At 32.8% G+C, this 20749-nt stretch overlaps 2 protein-coding genes across 3 annotated transcripts; both read left to right on the top strand.

Annotated features, from left to right (window-relative positions):
• The first annotated feature begins 1014 nt into the window (after nt 1-1014).
• Nucleotides 1015-3947, top strand: LOC116027719 (methanol O-anthraniloyltransferase-like). Its single transcript, XM_031269439.1, has 3 exons — nt 1015-1528; nt 2037-2571; nt 3398-3947. The coding sequence occupies exons 1-3, from the start codon at nt 1088-1090 to the stop codon at nt 3805-3807; spliced, it is 1386 nt and encodes a 461-aa protein (XP_031125299.1). The 5' UTR covers nt 1015-1087; the 3' UTR covers nt 3808-3947.
• A 4325-nt stretch (nt 3948-8272) lies between these two features.
• Nucleotides 8273-11858, top strand: LOC116026764 (methanol O-anthraniloyltransferase-like). 2 transcript variants are annotated; one of them, XR_004099892.1, is made up of 4 exons: nt 8273-8764; nt 9636-10225; nt 10698-11137; nt 11253-11858. XR_004099892.1 is itself a non-coding variant. In XM_031268146.1 (3 exons), the coding sequence occupies exons 1-3, from the start codon at nt 8324-8326 to the stop codon at nt 11014-11016; spliced, it is 1350 nt and encodes a 449-aa protein (XP_031124006.1). In that variant the 5' UTR covers nt 8273-8323; the 3' UTR covers nt 11017-11858. The 2 variants fall into 2 exon arrangements, 1 of the variants encoding a protein (XP_031124006.1); XM_031268146.1 differs by having other exon boundaries at nt 10698-11858.
• Nucleotides 11859-20749: the final 8891 nt, after the last annotated feature.

A 20749-nucleotide genomic window follows, 5' to 3' on the forward strand; every position in this document is an offset into this window, starting at 1 on the left:
TATATCGTAAATTAGGGTTCATCCTGTCTAAAAAGTTTACCACTTTTTTTTTAAACAAAAAGTTTACCACTTAATTTTTTTATACAATTAAAATTAATGTATAAAAGTATATATATCATTAAAACACTTTAATTGAAATCATATCGATTTTTTTTTCCAATTTTAAAAAATAAATTTATAGGTACATAAATCAATATTTTAAGTACATATATAAATTTTTGTTCAAAAGAAAAAAGTACATATATAAATTTGGTTTACAAAAACCACTACTGTATATACATAAATTTACTTTCGTAAGTATATAAATTCACTATTGTTAATGTCATTTTTATGTATCTACAATATTATTTTTATATACCTATAGTACTATTTTTATATACATGGGTCCATTATATTATTTTTCTATCTCCTCAAAAAATGAGTCAAAAAGTCCTTGGTCTAATAATGAATCAGGGATGAGCTTCACTTAAGACCTGTTTTAGTGACAGGGTAGGTTCTATCCCCACCATAAATATTGTAGGTTTGAATTTCGAATGAGTTCTTTATGTGTGAAAATATATAATTTGGTGTTAGGATCTTAAAGTTAGATTAATTTAATTTACCTTTGTGGTAAACAATAGGCTTTCCCCACACCAACTAAAACACTAATCAAATATTCAGATATTATTTGAATTGTATAGATACTCCTAACATACCTAATATAGTTTTATTATATATCATCTGTCAAAATGTTATCTTATTTAATTAATATTATTTAAAACTTGAGTTCACCACTATAAATATGTGAATAAGATGATTAAGTCTTTTGTGAGACATGTGAAATTTTTTTGTTAAAATGTACGGAGTAATATTTTTTATAAGTTTAGAAAAAATAGTGTGATACTTCTCACACAATACCTACTTAATTAGATAAGAGTTAGAGCACTATGTGTTAATAAAAAAAATGGAGCTATGACCACATGCACGGAATTAGCTCAAGTGGTAGTCAATATAAATAGAGGTGAAATAATGAAGGGAAGCACGCATCAAGCTAAACCAACTCTATATTTCTTCCCCACAATAAGCACATCAAAACAAAACAGCCAAAATGGCAAGAAAACAAGCTTTTGTTGTTAGCCATAAGGAACCACAACTCTTAGTACCTGCTAAACCTACACCCCATGAAATAAAGGAATTATCAGACATTGATGACCAAAAAGGTCTGAGGCTTCATATCTCTATGATCATGTTCTATAGGGCAAATCCCCTCATGAAAGCAAGGGACCCCGTGGAAGCCATTAGAGATGCATTAGCCGAAGCCCTTGTATGGTACTACCCTCTTGCAGGTCGCATTATTCATGGCATTAATGAGGATAAGTTCATGGTGGATTGCAATGGTGAAGGGATCTTGTTCGTGGAAGCAGATAGTAATTTCAGCTTAGAAGATCTTGGCGATGCCATTAAGCCGCCATGTTTGTACTCCAAGGAGCTCCTGTATCAAGTGTCTGGCTCTGATGGAATACTCGGTTGCCCATTGATGTTAGTTCAGGTACTTCTAGTTAAAGTTATCCAATTAATTAATTCGGTTAATTCAATCAACACCTAAATTACAATAGTTGAATATACACTATACAAAATAATGTACTCTCAATAGTCAAATAATGTACTTCCCATGAATACAAGGTACATTATTTTTAATATATATACTATAAGTACATTATTTGATAGTATACAAAATAATGTTTTTTCAGTACTCAAATAAAATACTTTTTATTTGTGGTCCACCATTACCCATTGTCATCCTACATACTCCCGAGACAAACAACCTAAAATAATAATTTTATTTCATTACACTAATAATGAACTTTATGTCAATGGTCTATCTTGTCGGATGAATTGAACTATGGTCCATGATATTATGATTGAGGGCAATCTGACTTGGTTTATCTCTTGTGGTCTTTTGAAATAACAAATTAAAGTGGGAGTTTGATCATGATTAATTAATACTTTAATTAGAAATTAATGTTATTGTTAATTTATATGTAATAAAATTACAGGTTACGAGGTTGATTTGTGGAGGATCTGTGGTGGCTATACGTGTAAACCATGTTCTAACTGATGGATTAGGTTTAGCACAATTTGTGAAGGCTGTGGGAGAGTTAGCGCAGGATGCATCTTCACCTTCAACTAAACCTGTCTGGAGAAGAGAATTATTAACTGCAAAACATCTCCCACCTCCACTCCAAACAACCTACGACTACCCAGAATATGGCATTGTCAGCCACAAATCAATAATAGATCAAGACAAGTTGGTTAGCCGTTCTTTCTTTTTTGGCCCTAAAGAGATGAAAGCCATCCGTCGAAAACTTCCACCACAGACTAAACCACGCTCAAAGTTTGACCTAATTACGGCTTCGATATGGATATGTCGAACACGAGCCTTAGAGTTCGACGCCGATGAAACCGTCGCGGTCATATGCGCGATTAATGTACGTGACAAAGGTCCACCTGAGCTGCGCGACGGCTACTACGGCAACGCGGTGGTGACTTCGGGGGCGGTGGCAAAAGCTCGGAGGTTATTGGGCCTGCTTGGTAAAATAGTTAACAATTTTGGTTTATTTGATAATTATTAGGTGTTTCACTTGGTTAAAATATCAATATAAGTGTTTGATTAATCAGGTTTTTTTTTTAATTTTAAAATGCTAAAATTCAAAAGCTGCTCAAAACAACCTTTTCAATGAGCTTTTTCGGAAAATGATCAAATACACACTCGAACTTTTGGTAAAAAGTCAATTAGGCCACTGAACTTTTGAAAGTTGCAATTAAATCTACAAACATGTTATTCTGGAGCAATTAAACCCACTAACATGTTGGTGACCTGTAATTGCAAGTCAATTAGGATTCCGGCGACCCTCCGGCCAAACTCCGACGAACCTTAAGTAAGTTAGCTAAAAAATCAGCGATCAAACCGTTACGGTCGACGGAGATTGCGACCAGTTTGGTCGCAATCTCCAATCGACGGAGAAGCCATCTCCATCGACTGGAAGTGACGACCAGTTGGTCACCTTCTCCCATGCAGGAGATTGGTTGCCTTCTCCAGTCGGCGACGACCTTTTTGACCTAACTTGCCTAAGGTTCGTCGGAGTTTGGATGAATGTTCACTAGAATCTTAATTGACCTGTAATTACAGGTCACGAACAGGTTAATGAGTTTAATTGCTCCAGAATAACATGTTTGTGAATTTAATTGCAACTTTCAAAAGTTCAAAAGGTCTAATTGACTTTTTACCAAAAGTTTGACGGTATATTTAACCATTCTCCCAAAAAAATTATACCAAATAACTATAAGTTAATTTACCAAATATGACAAATGTTATCAACTAGTTATACCCTCTAACTAACAGCCATTTACCAAATAGGGAGCCCGTTAGAGTATGCCGTGGAGTTGATAGAGAAAGCGAAGAGTAGAGTGACTGAAGATTATGTTAGGTCGGTGGTTAACTTTTTGGTTTCGAATGGAAGGCCGCCATTGTTGAGGTCACGTAGCAGTATTGCTGTTACTGATTTGTCAAGATTAGGGTTTGATGAAATGGATTTTGGATGGGGGAAACCAGTGTATGGAGGGACCATGGATGGAGGAGCATCAGCCACCGCTATTACTCATGCTCGCTACCGGAATAGCGACGGTGAGGACGGCGTGCTTGTGCCGGTTTTCTTGCCGCCGGCAGCTATGAAGAAGTTTGAAGAGGAAATGAAGAAGTTTACAGCACTTGACCCTCGTGAAGTTATAGAGATACCATCCAAATCACTTCTTAAATCTACTCTATAAATTAGAATTATTTGTAATGTGACTTGATTAAGATCGATTAGATGGATTAATTAACCCCATCCAAATATATAAATAAATAAATAAATAATAGTGTTGATGTTATGCTTTATAAATAAAACTAGCTAGTTTTTCAGGTGGGATAATGATCAATAGTTTATTTTTAAATAAGTACGTCAAATTATATAAATGTAAGATTATATCTATAAGAGATGTTCATGCATATATAATTGAATGTTGAATTTGTTTATTTAAATCGATAATTCAAAATATATGAATACAAGATACGACAATATATGAGAGATTGAGTATAATTGTCATTTATTTTAATGTTTACAATTTTGTAAAAATGCTAATCAAAATACTTAGTCTACAAATCATAGTCTAAATAAATACTACTTTTTATTTGAATGTTGTCTAAGTCTTTTTAATTCTCTTTTGGATAATATTGTCATTGTCTTCATCTTCCGTACTTATTTTTCTTCTTCTTTTTTTTTTTTTTATTTGTAATGTGTTATGTATGTGCAATTGGGTTACTGGTAATAGTATAGAGTGTAACTTCATGCAATGAGATAATTATGTATGACTAGGATCTTAGTTGTACTATGAACTCTTAATCTAGCTTGCAATCGCTTGTTGATAGTTGACAGTGGTAGTTTTCCCTACATATTTCATGTGTTGTGACTTGTGAGATGTTTGTTGTACATTGAACAAAATATTAATATTTATTATATTTGTAGAAGGTTAAGGAGTCATAACTTTTGTTATAGTTTCATAACTTGTTTACTAATAACAATAATGACTTTGTAGGTAGTCTGATTACTGATACCACAATATGTCCAATTTCATCAACAATTTTCACATCCATTTTACACATGTTTATTTTGACGTTCATATTTTTGAAATTAGCATGAATGAGTGTAGTACTTTAATAATATATATATAATAGTTAGTGCTACATTTTAATAATAAAATGCTGAATTCAACCATTTAAACATCTTGTGATTCAATAGGTTGAGAAAGTAGTAATGAACAGATACTGCATTGTAATAGAGAGTTAGTAGTATTCAAAAAAAAAAATACTATCTTCAATATTTAGATTATCATCTAAACATGATCTAATACTTTATTTGAATGCTTTTATGGTGTTTATTAGTGCATTAAAACCAAACCATTGAAGAGCAAATGCCAAAGCAACGAAACCTTTAGAGCATGCATGAACCCAACAAGGAAGGATCGTTGGTGATTATGAAAGCTCAACGCGTCGAATTTGGAACTGGACGTGTTGAAAGTTTTCAGAATGCAAGTCTTCGTTGATAATTTATGCTCGACGCATCGAGAACTTGTTTTGCGAAAAGTTTCAGCTTTGCAGAATTTTCATTTCTGCCCCTGTGTTGGCTCCTACTATAAAAGGGTTCATCTTTCCAAAACCCTAGGTCGAAGGCTGCAATTTTGGGAGACAAAGAGTGAGAGAAAGTGACTGTTTACTTTTCAAGAGTGCAAGGAGGTATCCACACACTTTTGGGAGAAGATAATCACTTAGTTTCAACGAACTTCAAGTCACATTGGAAGGCGAAGGAAAAGTTGGAAGACTCGGGAGAATCATTCCCTTTTTCTTTACTTTTCTTGTTTCTTGTATTTTCCTTTAACTTTTGTGTAAAGAATACAATGTTAGTCATGATTGGTTAAAACTACTTAAGGGTTTTTGGATAAAAAGTGTTTATGAACCTATGTTCTTAGCTCTTCAATATCAATTTCTTAATCAAATGTATAAATTTAGATTTTATGACTTGTGTTGCAATTGTGCTTTATATTGTGGACGCTTGTAATTAAAGGCCTAAATTACTTATTTTCTTGCTATAAATGTGTCTTAATGGGAGTTATGACATATATTAGAGCACCCACAAAACACAACAGATAAAATTAGCCCATCAAATGCAGTACATTATTTTTCAATTCCTATAAAGAGGCTGATGGTCCAAGGTTATAGTCCTTGAGAATTGATGTATGTTGTGTAACTCTTGTCATGAAATATAAATAAAATTATATATAAGTATGATTAGAAAATAGCCCAAGGGCATCGATTTAGTGGCTCACTTAAGACTTGCTTCCAGAAGCAAATTAAAGTACGTAGCTAGATATTTGATTTCTTCTAATATTCAAGATTTGAGTTTGGGTGGACTTCTTATATATGCATAAAAATGTATGGTTTGGTGTTGACTATCGAAACTAGATTAACTCAATTTATCTTCTCATAAATCTAGGGTGGATTCATAGGATTTAGAATATAATCCGGTAAAGACGGGAAAATTAAACTCGACTACCCCCTGTATGTACAACTTGTACTCTTGAAGCTAGCGTATGCTCTTCCTATAAAATAATGCATAACACTAGAGAGATAATTATATCTTTTATTTATCTGATTTAGACAAAAAATATTTATTATATTTATTCTGATATAGTTGTACTATAAGATATAGGATAGTAAATAAGATAAGTTATACTTAATATGTATAGTAAATAACACAAGTAATATCTTTCCAAAAAAATAAAAAAAAAAACACACACACACAAGTAATATAGGGTAGTTGTACTATAATAAGATACTTCAAAATCTTAAGTTGGTAGATTATCTCTACACTTGTCGATATATAGAGATCTTTAGGTTCATATGAGAACCTATATTAGCATGTGAACATGAGAATTAATTCGGGTCTTTTATCTAGATTAGTGGATGATGCATGTCATCTATAACACAATGCATACACGTATAGTAGTGCACTATAAACACAATGCAAACACGTTGTACACCACGTTCTGATTTGCCTTTTTTTCGTGCACTATGTTCTAGGTTGTTGGATGACGCAAGATCAAGCTAAGAGTGTGCACAGCTTCTCAGGTTCACATAATAAGGTAGGTTTTCACCTGAACATACACACACACACACACATATTGTAGGATCAAGATCAGGCGCGAAGGAAGTCACGTACGAATATGCAGTGTGATATGAGACGTTGATCAAATATAGATCAACGGCTCAAACCAATAAAAAAAATTAATAAAAATGTGTGTTTGGAAGGAAGAAACAAAAGCTAAAAATGGCGGACCTTACCTGTTAAAAGTGCGCACTTTAAGTCTGAACATCGCACACCTTCAATTTAAATATTAATATACACAAAATAGAGTTGCTAATTAGTTAGGTGTAGGTTTCTTAATTGGATTGGTAGTCGGACTATATCATGGATGAGCCTGTTCGAAAAAACAAGTGCAAAGGATGATGTTACAAGTGGGGTTTTATTTTTTAGAGTGTCTCCTCTCCTTTCAGTATTAAATAATAAACATAAATATTTTATTATTTTATAAGGATATATGGATAAGCAAGAGTTTACTTAACCTTCTAATTAGATATGAATTGAAGCATAAGTACGATTGTCCACTTCATGTTTCTTCCATGCTAGAGCAACAATTGAAGTAGTTATATCGTAGGTCAGGTTCATCTTGTCTAAAAAGTTCACCACTTATTTTTTATATATAAATAAAATTAATGTATAAAAGTATATTGTTATTAGAGGCATTGTCAATTTTAGTCCACCTCATTAATTTTTGCCACATTGCAGCAGTCTTATTTAGTCATTGTCACTTTTGGTTCATCGTTAGAATTTTCGTGAAGTGGTCGTCCAAAACAGGGTTATTTTGGTCTTTTCCGCAATTTCTCCCCACCTTATTAGTCAATCAAAACACCCTACAACTGCAGGGGAGGCAACGGAGCTGGTGAGAGGTGGCTATCGGGGTTTGGTTTTGGTCTGAAGTCAAATTGGAGGTCTCAATCTGGATGTAAATGGGTAAGGAAAACCAACGCAAAAGGTAAAGGTGGAGGCCAAAGCATGAAAAGACCAAAATAACCCTGTTTTGGACGGTCACTTCACGGAAATTCTAACGATGGACTAAAAGTGACAATGACTAAACAACATTGGCTGCAATGTGGCAAAAATTAATGAGGTGAACTAAAATTGACATTGCCCCAATAACAGTAGGACCAAAAAAGGAAATGACTCTAATTGAAATCATTTAAATGACATCATATTGATTTTTTTTCAATTCCAATTTTTTAAAATAAATTTATAGGTACATAAATTTGATTTTAAAAAATCACTACTGTATACGCATAAATTCACTTTTGTAAGTACATAAATTAACTATTGTTGATGTCATTTTTATTTATCTACAATATTATTTTTATGTACTATACCTATAGTAAAATTTTTATAAGTATAAAAAATTATTATATTTTAGTTAAAAAGTATTACACATGTGATACATCTCACACAATACCTACTTGGATAAGAGTTAGAGCACTATGTGTTAATGAAAAAAAATGGAGCTATGACCCCATGTAATTAGCTCAAGGTAGCTAATATAAATAGAGGTGAAATAATGAAGGGAAGCCAGCATCAAGCTAAACCAACTCTATATATATTTCTTCCACACTATAAGCATACATCAAAACAAAACAATCAAAATGGCAAGAAAACAAGCTTTTGTTGTTAGCCATAAGGAACCACAACTCCTAGTACCTTCTAAACCTACACCCCATGAAATAAAGGAATTATCAGACATAGATGACCAAAAAGGCATGAGGATTCATGTCTCTATGATCATGTTCTTTAGGGCAAATCCCCTCATGAAAGCAAGGGACGCTGTGGAAGCCATTAGAGGTGCATTAGCTGAAGCCCTTGTATGGTACTACCCTCTTGCAGGTCGCATTATTCATGGCCCTGATGAGGATAAGTTCATGGTGGATTGTAGTGGTGAAGGGATCTTGTTCGTGAAAGCAGATAGTAATTTCAGCTTGGAAGATCTTGGCGATGCTATTAAGCCACCATGTTTGTACTCCAAGGAGCTCTTGTATCAAGTGCCTGGCTCTGATGGAATACTCGGGTGCCCCTTGTTGTTAGTTCAGGTATGACAACTATAAAAACTTTTAGAATTAACTAATACTAGTATTTTTTTTTTTGAGTACTATATTGACTCTGTGACAATGTAGTAAAGCACAAAACAATTGCTCCCATCATCTATGTGGAGTGTTAATTGGGACACCAAATGCCACTAGACCACAAGGTCTTGGCAACTAATATTAGTATTTATTTTGCTATTAATTATATATGCTAACATGGTGGTGGAATTGGGTTCTATGTTGATTTTGTATATAAATCCAAACCCAACCCCAATCTGACCCACCATCCACTATAACCCAAAAAAACTCAATTTAAGCAAAGTGGCTTAGTGTATCGTAGTGGTTCATTCCTAGCCCTTGGGCTTAGTATAGTGGTTCTTCGTTTAATTTGATATCACAACTGTAGCAGTAGTGTTGGGTTTGAATTCCACTAGAAACATATATGAATGGAAAATGGTTCATGATAGAAGGTGTGGATTGAATCCCCTGTGCACGATTTATCTCTATAGTGGCTCTAAGGCCCTGGGGTATTATCAATCATTATTGTGTAGATCATACTATCAAATAATGTACATTCAGTATAAAAATAATGTACTTTTAGTATATTAAAAATGTACATTGTATTCCAAGGATGTACATTATTTGTGTACTGAATGTACATTATATTGTATAATGTACATTCAGTACACAAATAATGTACATTTAGTATATTAAAATGTACTTTTTGTTATAATCCATACAGCATGGATCATGGTCCACACAATAATTTGCCGAATACCAATAGACCTAAGATTAGTCCGACACAACAAGGATAACTTAAGTATTAAAAAAAAAATTGCAATATATAATTCAACTAACGGTTTTAACCGTTGCACAGGTGACACGTTTGATTTGTGGAGGATTTGTGGTGGCTATACGACTAAACCATGTCATAACCGACGGATTAGGTTTAGCAAAATTCCTCAAGGCAACTGGGGAGCTAGCGCAGGGTGCATCTTCACCGTCCATTAAACCCATATGGAGAAGAGAACTGCTGACAGCAAAAAATCTCCCACCTCGTACTCGTTACGAACACCCAGAATACAACGTTGTTGGCCACGAAAACGACACAAAAATGGACGAAAAAAATGTGGTCGGTCGCGGTTTCTATTTCGGCCCAAACGAGATCAAAGCCATCCGACAAAAACTCGCCCAACCAACCTCAAAGTTCAACATGATTACCGCTTCCATTTGGAGGTCTCGAACCCGAGCCCTAAATCTCACCGGCGATGAAACGGTAGCCATAACAACGATGGTTAACGTGAGCGACAAAACCCCACTTGCACCGCTACAAAAGGGGTTTTACGGCAACGCGGCGGTGCCGGCGGCGGCGGTGACCGGAGCAAGAATGTTGAGCAGTAACCCATTAGGGTACGCTATAGACTTAATACAAAAGGCGAAAGATAAAGTGGGAGAGGATTATGTACGGTGGGTGGTTAATCTTTTTGAGTACTATTCAGTATTAATTCTGTTACTATCTGTTCATAACTAATAATGCAGTTCGGTGGTTAATCTTTTTGAGTACTATTGACTCTGTTACAATGCAGTATTTGTTCATAACTACCCTATTACAATGCAGTTCGGTGGTTAATCTTTTTGAGTACTATTGACACTGTTACAATGCAGTATTTGTTCATAACTACTCTGTTACAATGCAATTCGGTGGTTAATCTTTTTTAGTACTATTGACTTTGTTACAATGCAGTATCTGTTCATAACTACCATATTACGTACAATGCAGTTCGGTGGTTAATCTTTTTGAGTACTATTGACACTGTTACAATGCAATATTTGTTCATAACTACTCTGTTACAATGCAGTTCGGTGGTTAATCTTTTTTAGTACTATTGACTCTTGTTACACTGCAGTATCTGTTCATAACAACTCTGTTACGATGCAGGTCTATGGTTAATCTTATGAATGAAAAAGGAAAGCCGCAGATTTTGAGGTCACGTTGCAACATTGTTGTTTCGGATGCGTCTAAAGCGGGGTTTGATAGGGTGGATTTTGGGTGGGGGAAGCCGGTGTACGGAGGAACCATGGACGGAGGATCCGCCACTCTTAGCATATATGGTTGTTGCCGGAATGTTGACGGAGAGGAAGGTGTGGTGGTGCCGGTTTTCTTGCCTCCGCCGGCGATGGAGAGGTTTGAGAGAGAGATGGAGAGATTGACAAGTCTTGAGTTTGGAGAAAGTTTAATTTCGAAGTCTAATTTGTAAGGGTTTTTTTTTTGTGTGTGTAATCGGGGTATTTATCATTAAATTAATCTTCTCCTTAAATTATAGGTACTGGATGAAGCAGTTGGTCTAGATATTTAAGTCTGCTTTGAGTGGTTAATATGTAAGTTAATTAAGTTGTTTTCAGAGTGAATTTCTATAAATTAGTAGTAAAACTAGGGAGTTTGATAGTGTAAATACGCTAAGATGTTCTAAATACGTACGAACTGGTGGGTCAGGTCGTATTCAGGTCCTGTTGCAGTCTACTTGTTGGTTTAAGTCTCAAGCTCAATAAATGACGTCAGAGGGTTCGGAGTTAAGATGTGGTAGGTGAAGTTGCCAAAAGTCCCTCTTTCTAGCATTAAATGTGGTATTTATAGCGCAAGAAGGAAAACACATGTCGAGTTCTCGGCATGACTGACATGTGTTATACATGCAGTTGGTGGGCTCGGGAATAGCCCCATGATAGTCATGTATGTGTGCTTAAATTCCTTATCACCCCATTGGGATGGGGTGGTTAAGGCCAGGAATCTAGGTCCCAAGGCAACGAAGCAACAGTGCAGTCTCTATTTAGCTCGGTTGTCACGTTGAGGTCGGGTACCGCCAAGAGTCGGTTAAGGTCGGGAACAATTCCTCTCGGCGGCATGACCAGGTACCAAATAGGTACACGTATGTGGAGGGGAGTATACTCGGAGAATATCCCCTATTAGAGTTAATTAAGTCTTTGTGATGTATGTGTATGTATGTTATTATGAATATTATTATATTGTTGCAATGAATATGGTCGGTTGAAATATGTTGTTATGAATATATATTATTATATGAAAAAAGTAATGGTTTAAGTCTTTTTTTTTTTTTGAAAGGTGGTTTAAGTCTTTTAATTATCTACATATTGTAGAGTGTAGACTCATCTTTGAATTATGACAATTTTAACTAAGCCACACGCAGAATAAATCATATACTATAGAAAATGTAATACTAAACACGTTTCATCTTACAATTTGATGTCTCCTTGATGCTAACCAATCTCCTGCTTGTTACTTTTGCTCCTAGAGTTGGATTTCTCTTCAATCACGATATACAAATATATATTTAGTTAGGGTTTATAATTTATACAACTAGGAAAATAAATTTGAGTCATTTTTGCGGCATTATTAGCGAATGTATATGAGGCAATCCATGGTAGAAAAATCTATGAAATTACTCTGCTGTTTTTGACAATATGTGTAATATGATTTTTTATTTTTTTATTTTTTGTTGAATATGATGAATTCCTAAGTGGCCTGGCCTATTAAAATCGTCGATTTGAAGATAACTACAGAGAAAAATGGATAAAGTGACAATTATTTTTTTTCACCTAGCCTGATACATAATTGATCACCAAGTACTGTATTTTGTTTTTTTTCAATTATTTACTTGTGTCAAATTTGGGCCTGATGTTTTATGAAGACACTCATTGTTCTTATTTGGGTCCATGTTCTGTGTGATCAATTTGGATTGAGTCATTGAACCATGATATTTGGCTCGATTTACGTACCTATAAAACAAACTTCTATTTGATTTTATTTTTGATATAATGGAACAAAAATATACTAGAAATTAAAGTAGAAACAACGAAAATTGCATGCCTACAATATCACAAAAATTAATCGATTTTAATCATTAGGAAATTTTCATAAGCATGTTAACCCACACTAGAAGTATCAAAGTAAGTTACTATCCAATTAACATAGACATGTTCCAATTAACATAGACATTTTCTTTATTATTAATTTAAGTAGTCCATTTTATTAATAATTGAAACTATATATTCCATGTGATGGGTAAATACACATAAGGACTATTCGTCAGATCACTCGGCCGGTCAGCTATAACCACCGGCGCGACGGAACTAAATCACTTGTGACCAATTGTACAGTCTGTATTAATAGGCCGGCCTCGTGATAAGTGAAGATGTTTTCGGATCACCTGTGGAATCATCCCAACGGAGCACCACCTGAGATCACCCAATCGGCTTACAGTGCGATGCACTTCGCAAGTTTGGAGGTTTAGCTTACACTACAAGTAAAGGAAGCCCACTTGCATTTTTAGGTGGGGTGGCTGACCACTTGTAGGAATAACGGCTATGTCACCTCGGACAGTCAACCTACACGTAGCTGCGGGGCGACCATTTGACCAAGCCACCAAGAGCGCACCACTTCAAGCCACTTGCATATGGAAGCATTAAATGCATAGCCAACTTACTTAGTATAGATAGGCGGACCCTCCCCTTGATCACTTGTCATATTCAGTATTTTGTAACACCACACCATTTGTAATTTACTCTACATTATAATCACTCGTTACTTGCAATACAACATAGCATCGGTCCGTTGTCACCCGGTAGACCGATCGACCAACCGAATGCCCTCTTTTACTTGTTCATCATATACGTATTCAATTTGTAGCGTAGCTTTGACCCCGGTACCATTTACACTATCACCATGTCTTTTATTGAAATATAATCTTATGAGATGATATAAATACTACGAGTACTCAATTTTATAAAATTCAATTTTTGCCTAAGCAAAATTTCCCACTCCTTAATTTAACAAAATGATTTTAAAAAAATAAAAATAAATCAGAATAACTTAACGGTCTCTTGTTTAAATCTTTTTAGGAAAAAAAAAAAAAAAAAAAAAACATGGCCACAAATGGGGGCTCTTTTGTTATTTTATGGAGCACTAATAATTTTATCCCCTCCTCCCCCACCCCATTGGTCGTATGGACACAAACACACAACCTTCGACATACTACAAAGAAGTTCCAAAACAATGGAGACACAACGTGGTGCATTTCTACATCACCTTTTTGCTGTGCATATAATATTGTTTTCTTGGAATTTCTTGAATCTAGTGTATGTCTGTTCAATTGTCTTTTAAAATTATATAATTGCACAACATGTGATCTAACTCCTAACTATTAGAATCCCACATTTTAACTATTACACAAAAAAAATGGACTATTTTAAATTTGAATAGGCAAGTCTGATCTAATTTTAATTGATGTTAATTAGTAGGTGAAAATGCATTAAAAATGTAATAGTAGATGATTCAAAATATTGGTTGTTAAATATAAAAGAAAAAAATACAAATTATTTACCATATATCGATCAACCACCAGCTAAAAAAAATTAATTTAATTACTTTGTGAGTCGTGACCAAAGGCAATGGCATATCATCGCAGCCAAGTTTAGTTGTGATAGTCAAGTTGAGAATATATAAAATTAAGAAGATAAAAATAAAGTGTTTAACCAAACTCGATAGACACTAATATCTCTTGATCTCCATCAATGTCAGGGTAAAATTTTCACACCACTACATAAAAAACTAAACAATTAAATCTAACTATGCCAATAATTGAGTCATCTACATAAACCAATATAATTACAAAATGAGGGTGAAATTTAATTTTGTGCTTCTAGTACATTGGTATAGCACTCTAGTAGATAAAAAGTTTCACGTAAGACTAATAATGTCTAGCGGCAGGGTGAGATTTTTATGAATTCTATCCTTATGTTGAGTCGTGTAAGTTGCAGAAGCAGTTTGAAAGGAGGATGAACAATGTTGTACAAGAACGTACGTTTTACTGTGGGCTAGCTTTGTGTATGAATGAAAGAAAGGTAATGAAAGTTATGTGACGTGTTATTAATAACACTACCTTAAAAGCATTTTACGACTATGGTAATCGTATGCTTTCGATGGGTGACAAAAGTCACAAAAAAAATGGAGCGAAAGTCGTGATTATAGAGAAGAGGAATTCGGACACGTACATGATTTGTTAAACTGCCACACCACGCAAACTTCAGCAGCATGCACATGGTTTCTCTTTATTCCCTCTCCATAACTCTTCAAAGGCTTCTAAGAAGTATTGAGCTTTATAAGCAAGGCAAAAGTGAGTTAAGCAACCAATGTGAAACAACAAATAAAGACAAAACCTTAACAAAAGCCTTTATCTTTAAATGTTTTCCCAACAATTTAGTATTGAATCCAAAAACTAGATTTGCTTAATTTATCTCTTCATGAACTTGGTACGGGGGCAAAGAATACCTGGGTTATCCACAAATTAAAAAATAAAAAACAAAAATGTAAACATATATATATATATATATATGCACTACACAACACAAAATGAATGGAAAAAAGAGAAAAGGGTGCAGATCAGAGAAGAAATTTCTTATTATTGTTTGGTAGATAAAAACAATGAAAAGGTGGAGAAGATTAAAGTGAAGAAAGAGACAACACTCACTGTGCTATAAAAATTCCAAAATCTGTTAGCTGCTTCGCTTGTTCACAGCAACACAACATGACAGCACAGCGGTGGCGCACTAGTAGTGGCGGTAGCGATCATGGCCGTCAAACGCTCCCACACCCGACAGTACGATGAGACGACACTTCATCCCTTTAACCTCGGCGCCTATGTCGCCTACGTGGCTCATTCCCATTGACAACGATGGGTTTTGGTTTTGCAGCCAGCATAGGTAAAATGTCTTCGTCAATCCTTTCCATGTCTTTTTGTTCCTTATGGCCGGTAACTGCAACCCTAGCCAGTATAATCAGGTTATTGACTTAGTAACCACAAAATTACAAATTTATTTCTTCGTAAAAGCGGCGAAGTAACCTTTTACTGGTTAAGATCACAAGACAAGATTCAGTACACATTCTCAACTCTCAAGTATGTAGTAACTAGGTATGAATTTTTCAGGTCACTGAAATAAAAGAAAAAAAAAATTAACATTCACTTTCCATACAATTTAATCCTCTAACCTAAATGTTTAAATGTCTCTTTCTTGATCTAGTCATCTTAGTTATAACTCATTAACGGTTTCCCCATTTAGGTCTTCCAATTTATATGCTAATTTGGTTAATCTCAGAAATCTATTATTCAAAATAGTAAAAGGTCGTTTAGCAACTTGAAAAAATGAAGGATTTTTCAAAAAAAAAAATAAAAAAATTGGAGAAGTGGAAGAATGGAAAATGGAAAACTTGTTTACTAAAATCAGTTCTCTAAAATAACTTTCTATCTCCATTCTTCCATTTATATAGAGTTTTGGAGAGAGCCAAAATGAACTTTTCCATTTAGTTTGGAAAAATGAAAAAAGCACGGGTGAACAACGCATCCTGTTAGGCGCGGTCTTCTTCAGCTAAATCATTTTTTTTCCTTTTCTTATTCTTGTGCTGCCCACTGATCCTATTATTATTATTATTGTTGTTGTTGTTGTTGTTGTTGTTGTTGTTGTTGCTGCTGCTGCTGCTGCTATTTTTATTACTATTATTATCTTTATTATTGTTGTTGTTGTTGTTGTTGTAATTATTATTATTATTATTATTATTATTATTATTATTATTATTATTATTATTATTATTATCTTTGTTGTATAAATATACAAATGTTATATGGGATGATTGTATTTAATGAAGTTTTGAGTATTTTGTTTTGTAATCAAACTATGTATTAAAACTAAAGAAATGAAAAAATTGAACAAATGGAGAAGGAAAATTGAAAAACTGAAGAAATGGAAAACTGGAGGAATGGAGAAGGAAAAATCGAAAACTGGAGAAATGGAAAATTGTGAAAAAACAGAAAAATGAAGTAAACGACTCCTAAAACTTTTACCAATTCAATAATGTTGTCGAATCAAGACAAATCTAAATACTTTCAATATTTTTGTTCAATCGGAATTATAAAAGTTGGTCACAAATCTTGTTCAATACTTGCTAATTATTGTATTCGAGTTTAAACAATAGAACTTGAAAGTGATAAAAGCATGACTTTTATATCATGTCTTAAAGCCAAATTAAGCTAAAATGTCATAATAACAAGCCAAATATTGATGGAGTTTATTTTTAGTATTCCTTAACTCATTAGCTAACTCAATTTCTCCAAAGGTTATGTGACGTTACAATATATTGTGTTCCTATATATGCTATAAAGAGAATTTAGTTCTTGTTAATTATTCTTTTGTTTAGGAATTATGAAGAATAATCTTATCTACGTATATAACTATAAATTTTCACTTAATCATGACTTGAAATGAGACCATAATTCAAATAAAAATTTTGAATATTATTTTTTTGTGTGTAATAAGAGAAACTCATAAATTTCACTCATGTATAGTAGTTCACATTTACATCATATTGCATTAAAAAAGATAATGTGCAACATACTTGACCAAAAAAGTGTTAATAATCAAAATTGTGATATTTTAATATAAAAATCATGCACTAATTATTTAATCATATAAATCAATTTGGTTGGTGTGAGTGGTCTCATCTCTTAAGAAGAAAGGTTGGGAGTTCGAACCCCTCTTATATAGAAAAATCAATCTGACCAGCACTTTGCTCCTTAATTAGACTGGTCGGCTAACAAGAAAAGTTATTTAATCATATTTTTTGAGACAATATTGAATATTAATTTGAGTATCCAATATTCGCAATTATTACTTGCCCAAAAATGAGTCCTTGACTCTCATAGGGATTCGAGTAGAATATGTCTTATCTTTTTTGTACAAAATCTCCTCAACAATGAAGTTTAATTTACAAAAGGAGATAAACTTTATAATATTGAATAATAAAATTAAATATATTACTACGTATTATTGATGGAGTTATACAATAAAAGTTGTTTTATTCACATATCGTGTAGTTTTTAAATTTTTTCATGCATTTACCAGAAATGCTAATTTTGCCCTTAATTACTTTTAATTCAAAAACTTACCCAACTATATAATTAACGCACCCTGCTCACCTACGGCATAATTATGTGAAAAAATATGTCAATATTAATATGCTTCAATACAAATCACTTATAAATTAATTACAATAATAATTAGTAAATAAATACTTATTAAAGATTAAAGTACCATGCACCCACGACTGAACATCTCTTTTAAAATTAGATTAAGAAATCATTAGGCACATCCTGCCTCCGCAATATTAGCATCGAAAAGACACTTTTATATGCATGATTTAGCTGATCGCAAGTGACTAGAATATGATTCTCGTATCAAAAAGTTAGAAATTCAATTATTATCAATACTCTAATTATCTCTCGATTGAGCTTGTCTCACAAAATTTTCGTAGTGTGATTTATCTTGTTATATAGTTAATTTCATGGTATTACACATTTACACGTCCCCGAATAGTACATGTGGCTAAAAAAGTCAACAAATATTACATTTTCATTAATATATTTCATTTTTTTAAAAATGAACGAGTAATAATTTTTAGTAAAAATTTACTACATGTTTGACGCATGAAAAGGGTAATACATTTTCGGTAAAAATATTTATATACTTGAAATTCGTATCACGCAATTTTGTAGAAGTTTTTGCATTATTTTGCACATTAAAAGGAGTTGAGAATCAAACTTGTAGGCCACAAATCACACCTAAGAAGTAAATTGCATTAGAAAAATTCTTTGCGAATTCGTGACCCTTCAGATATAAAAATCATGCTATATCCACCTAGCTACCGAACTATAACATTTAAATTTTAAAATTAAAAATTGTTGTTATTTAACCGCAAGATCTCAAATGCGTATTTACTATTTATGGTCTAATCTTGACTTGTGATTACAAACTTTTAATTAAATTGTACCTTTTAATGACTACTCTCATAATATCTGCCTTTTACTTTGATATCATTATTCCACCGCAAGGAGCCTCTTTGTCCCAAGACTGTAAAACATTTTGTATAGGAAAATGATATATATATTTAAACATACTAAGACTATTAGACTAAGAATTTAAACATTTTGAAAATCACACTTTTGAAATATGCACTATAATTTATATGATAAAGAAGTTCTAAAAAAATTATAATATCATAAAAACAATGCCATATGATTACTAAAATTGTATTATTTATTGTTTTAACAATAATATAAACAAAGTGAAATATTTTGTATAGTTTTTTTGAGTGACATATAATAATTCACAAATTACACTGAAGTGTTAACCGAACTTCGAATATCTTGTGAGACAGGCTCATTTACAAAATATGCTCAGAATACCATTAAATGAAATATCATAAATTTTTCTTCAAAATATAATATGGGAATATATCACTATCTAACACAAGATTTGGGTAATGTTGAATGTTGAATTGTTCTTCAGAGTCAAAGCCGTTACAGAGAAACACAGAATGGCAAAAATTAATGTTGGATGGAATTTTGTTCGATAGTAACAAATTTTGTCTTGACTCCGTGATTGAGTTCTTGTGCTCCATTTTCTTTATCAGTTTTTGGCATTTTGTTGGGCAATAACAACTTTTCCACACACACACATATATAATTTTTACTTTAAAAAATTATTTTCCACACACACAAATATATAATTTTTACTTTAAAAAAAATTATTTTCCACACACACAAATATATAATTTTTACTTTAAAAACATTTATTTTAATAATTACAATATTTTAAGTTGAACTCTAAGTGGGAGTTACCACCTAACTATGAGCTTTAATTTTTCATGTTTTAAAGCATTCAATGTTCTGTCAATTCTTTAAAAAAAAATATTATAGCACCCAATATTTTCACCCGTGTGAAATAATTTTATCTCACAGACATACAAGAGTATATCTTGAAACCTTACAATTTTCTTAACAATCTACTTGCCAACCACCTCAAACTAATGAATTTTAGTCAACTTAATTTTACTTTTAATGATGCTTCTCATGTTATTTGTATATTTCTATACTCATATTATTTTGGGTGTACTTTAGGTGAATGCACTTTCTAACATAAAATATATTTTTAAAAATTATATATCTCTAATTTTTTAAATATAAAAATAATCCAAATATCAAAAGAATTTTTTTAAGGGTAATCAAAAGATAATTGTGATAAACGAATATAACATGACTGATAATTTATTTATTTTTTTCAAACTTACTTGACTAAAGCCAAATGTACATCACAATCAAACTATTTTTCCGAGCAATAAAAAAGTCATTAATTGAAATGAATATGAATTTATTTTCTCTCTCCTCATTAATATTCATTTATGCCCATGAATATTTTCTTTCTCTAAAAATCAATGAAATATTTAAATTTGATTAATTGAAACATTGAATGACAAGATGTCTCATAGACATACAATCATATCTCCAAGGAGTTAATACTATGGTATCTATATAACAATGTAGTATATATTGTATGAATTCAATTTTACTATGTATTTATTGTCTTTAATTTAAAGATGGTCCACTCTTAAATTTAAAAATCAACATATAATACTATTTCCATTAAGTTAATATAATCTATATAACAGTAAAATATTACTGAATTCAATTTTACTCTCTACCCGATGTATCAGTTGTCTTTGATTTAAAGGTGGTCAACTTTTTTCGTTCCTTTTCACAAAATACGGAGTATTTTATTTCACGTACAATTAATGTGAGACACGTTACTTGATTAATACTATCGAAAATATACTTAACCGTTAACATTTTTCATTATATATAAAAATTGAAATGTTTGAAAATTTTACAATGTCATGTACTTTACCAAATTGTACATTATGCTTTACAAATTATACTCTTTCTTTATGTATATCTAATCCTACAAAGCACAAGATAACACACAATATTATAAAAATACCCCCCCCCCCCCCCCCNAAAACCCCCCCCCCCCCCCCCCAACACACACAATATTCACATATACAAAAAGTAGATCATATATCACAGCAAAGGA

Source organism: Ipomoea triloba, chromosome 8 (genome assembly GCF_003576645.1).
Source record: "Ipomoea triloba cultivar NCNSP0323 chromosome 8, ASM357664v1".
Taxonomy (NCBI): Eukaryota; Viridiplantae; Streptophyta; class Magnoliopsida; order Solanales; family Convolvulaceae; genus Ipomoea; species Ipomoea triloba.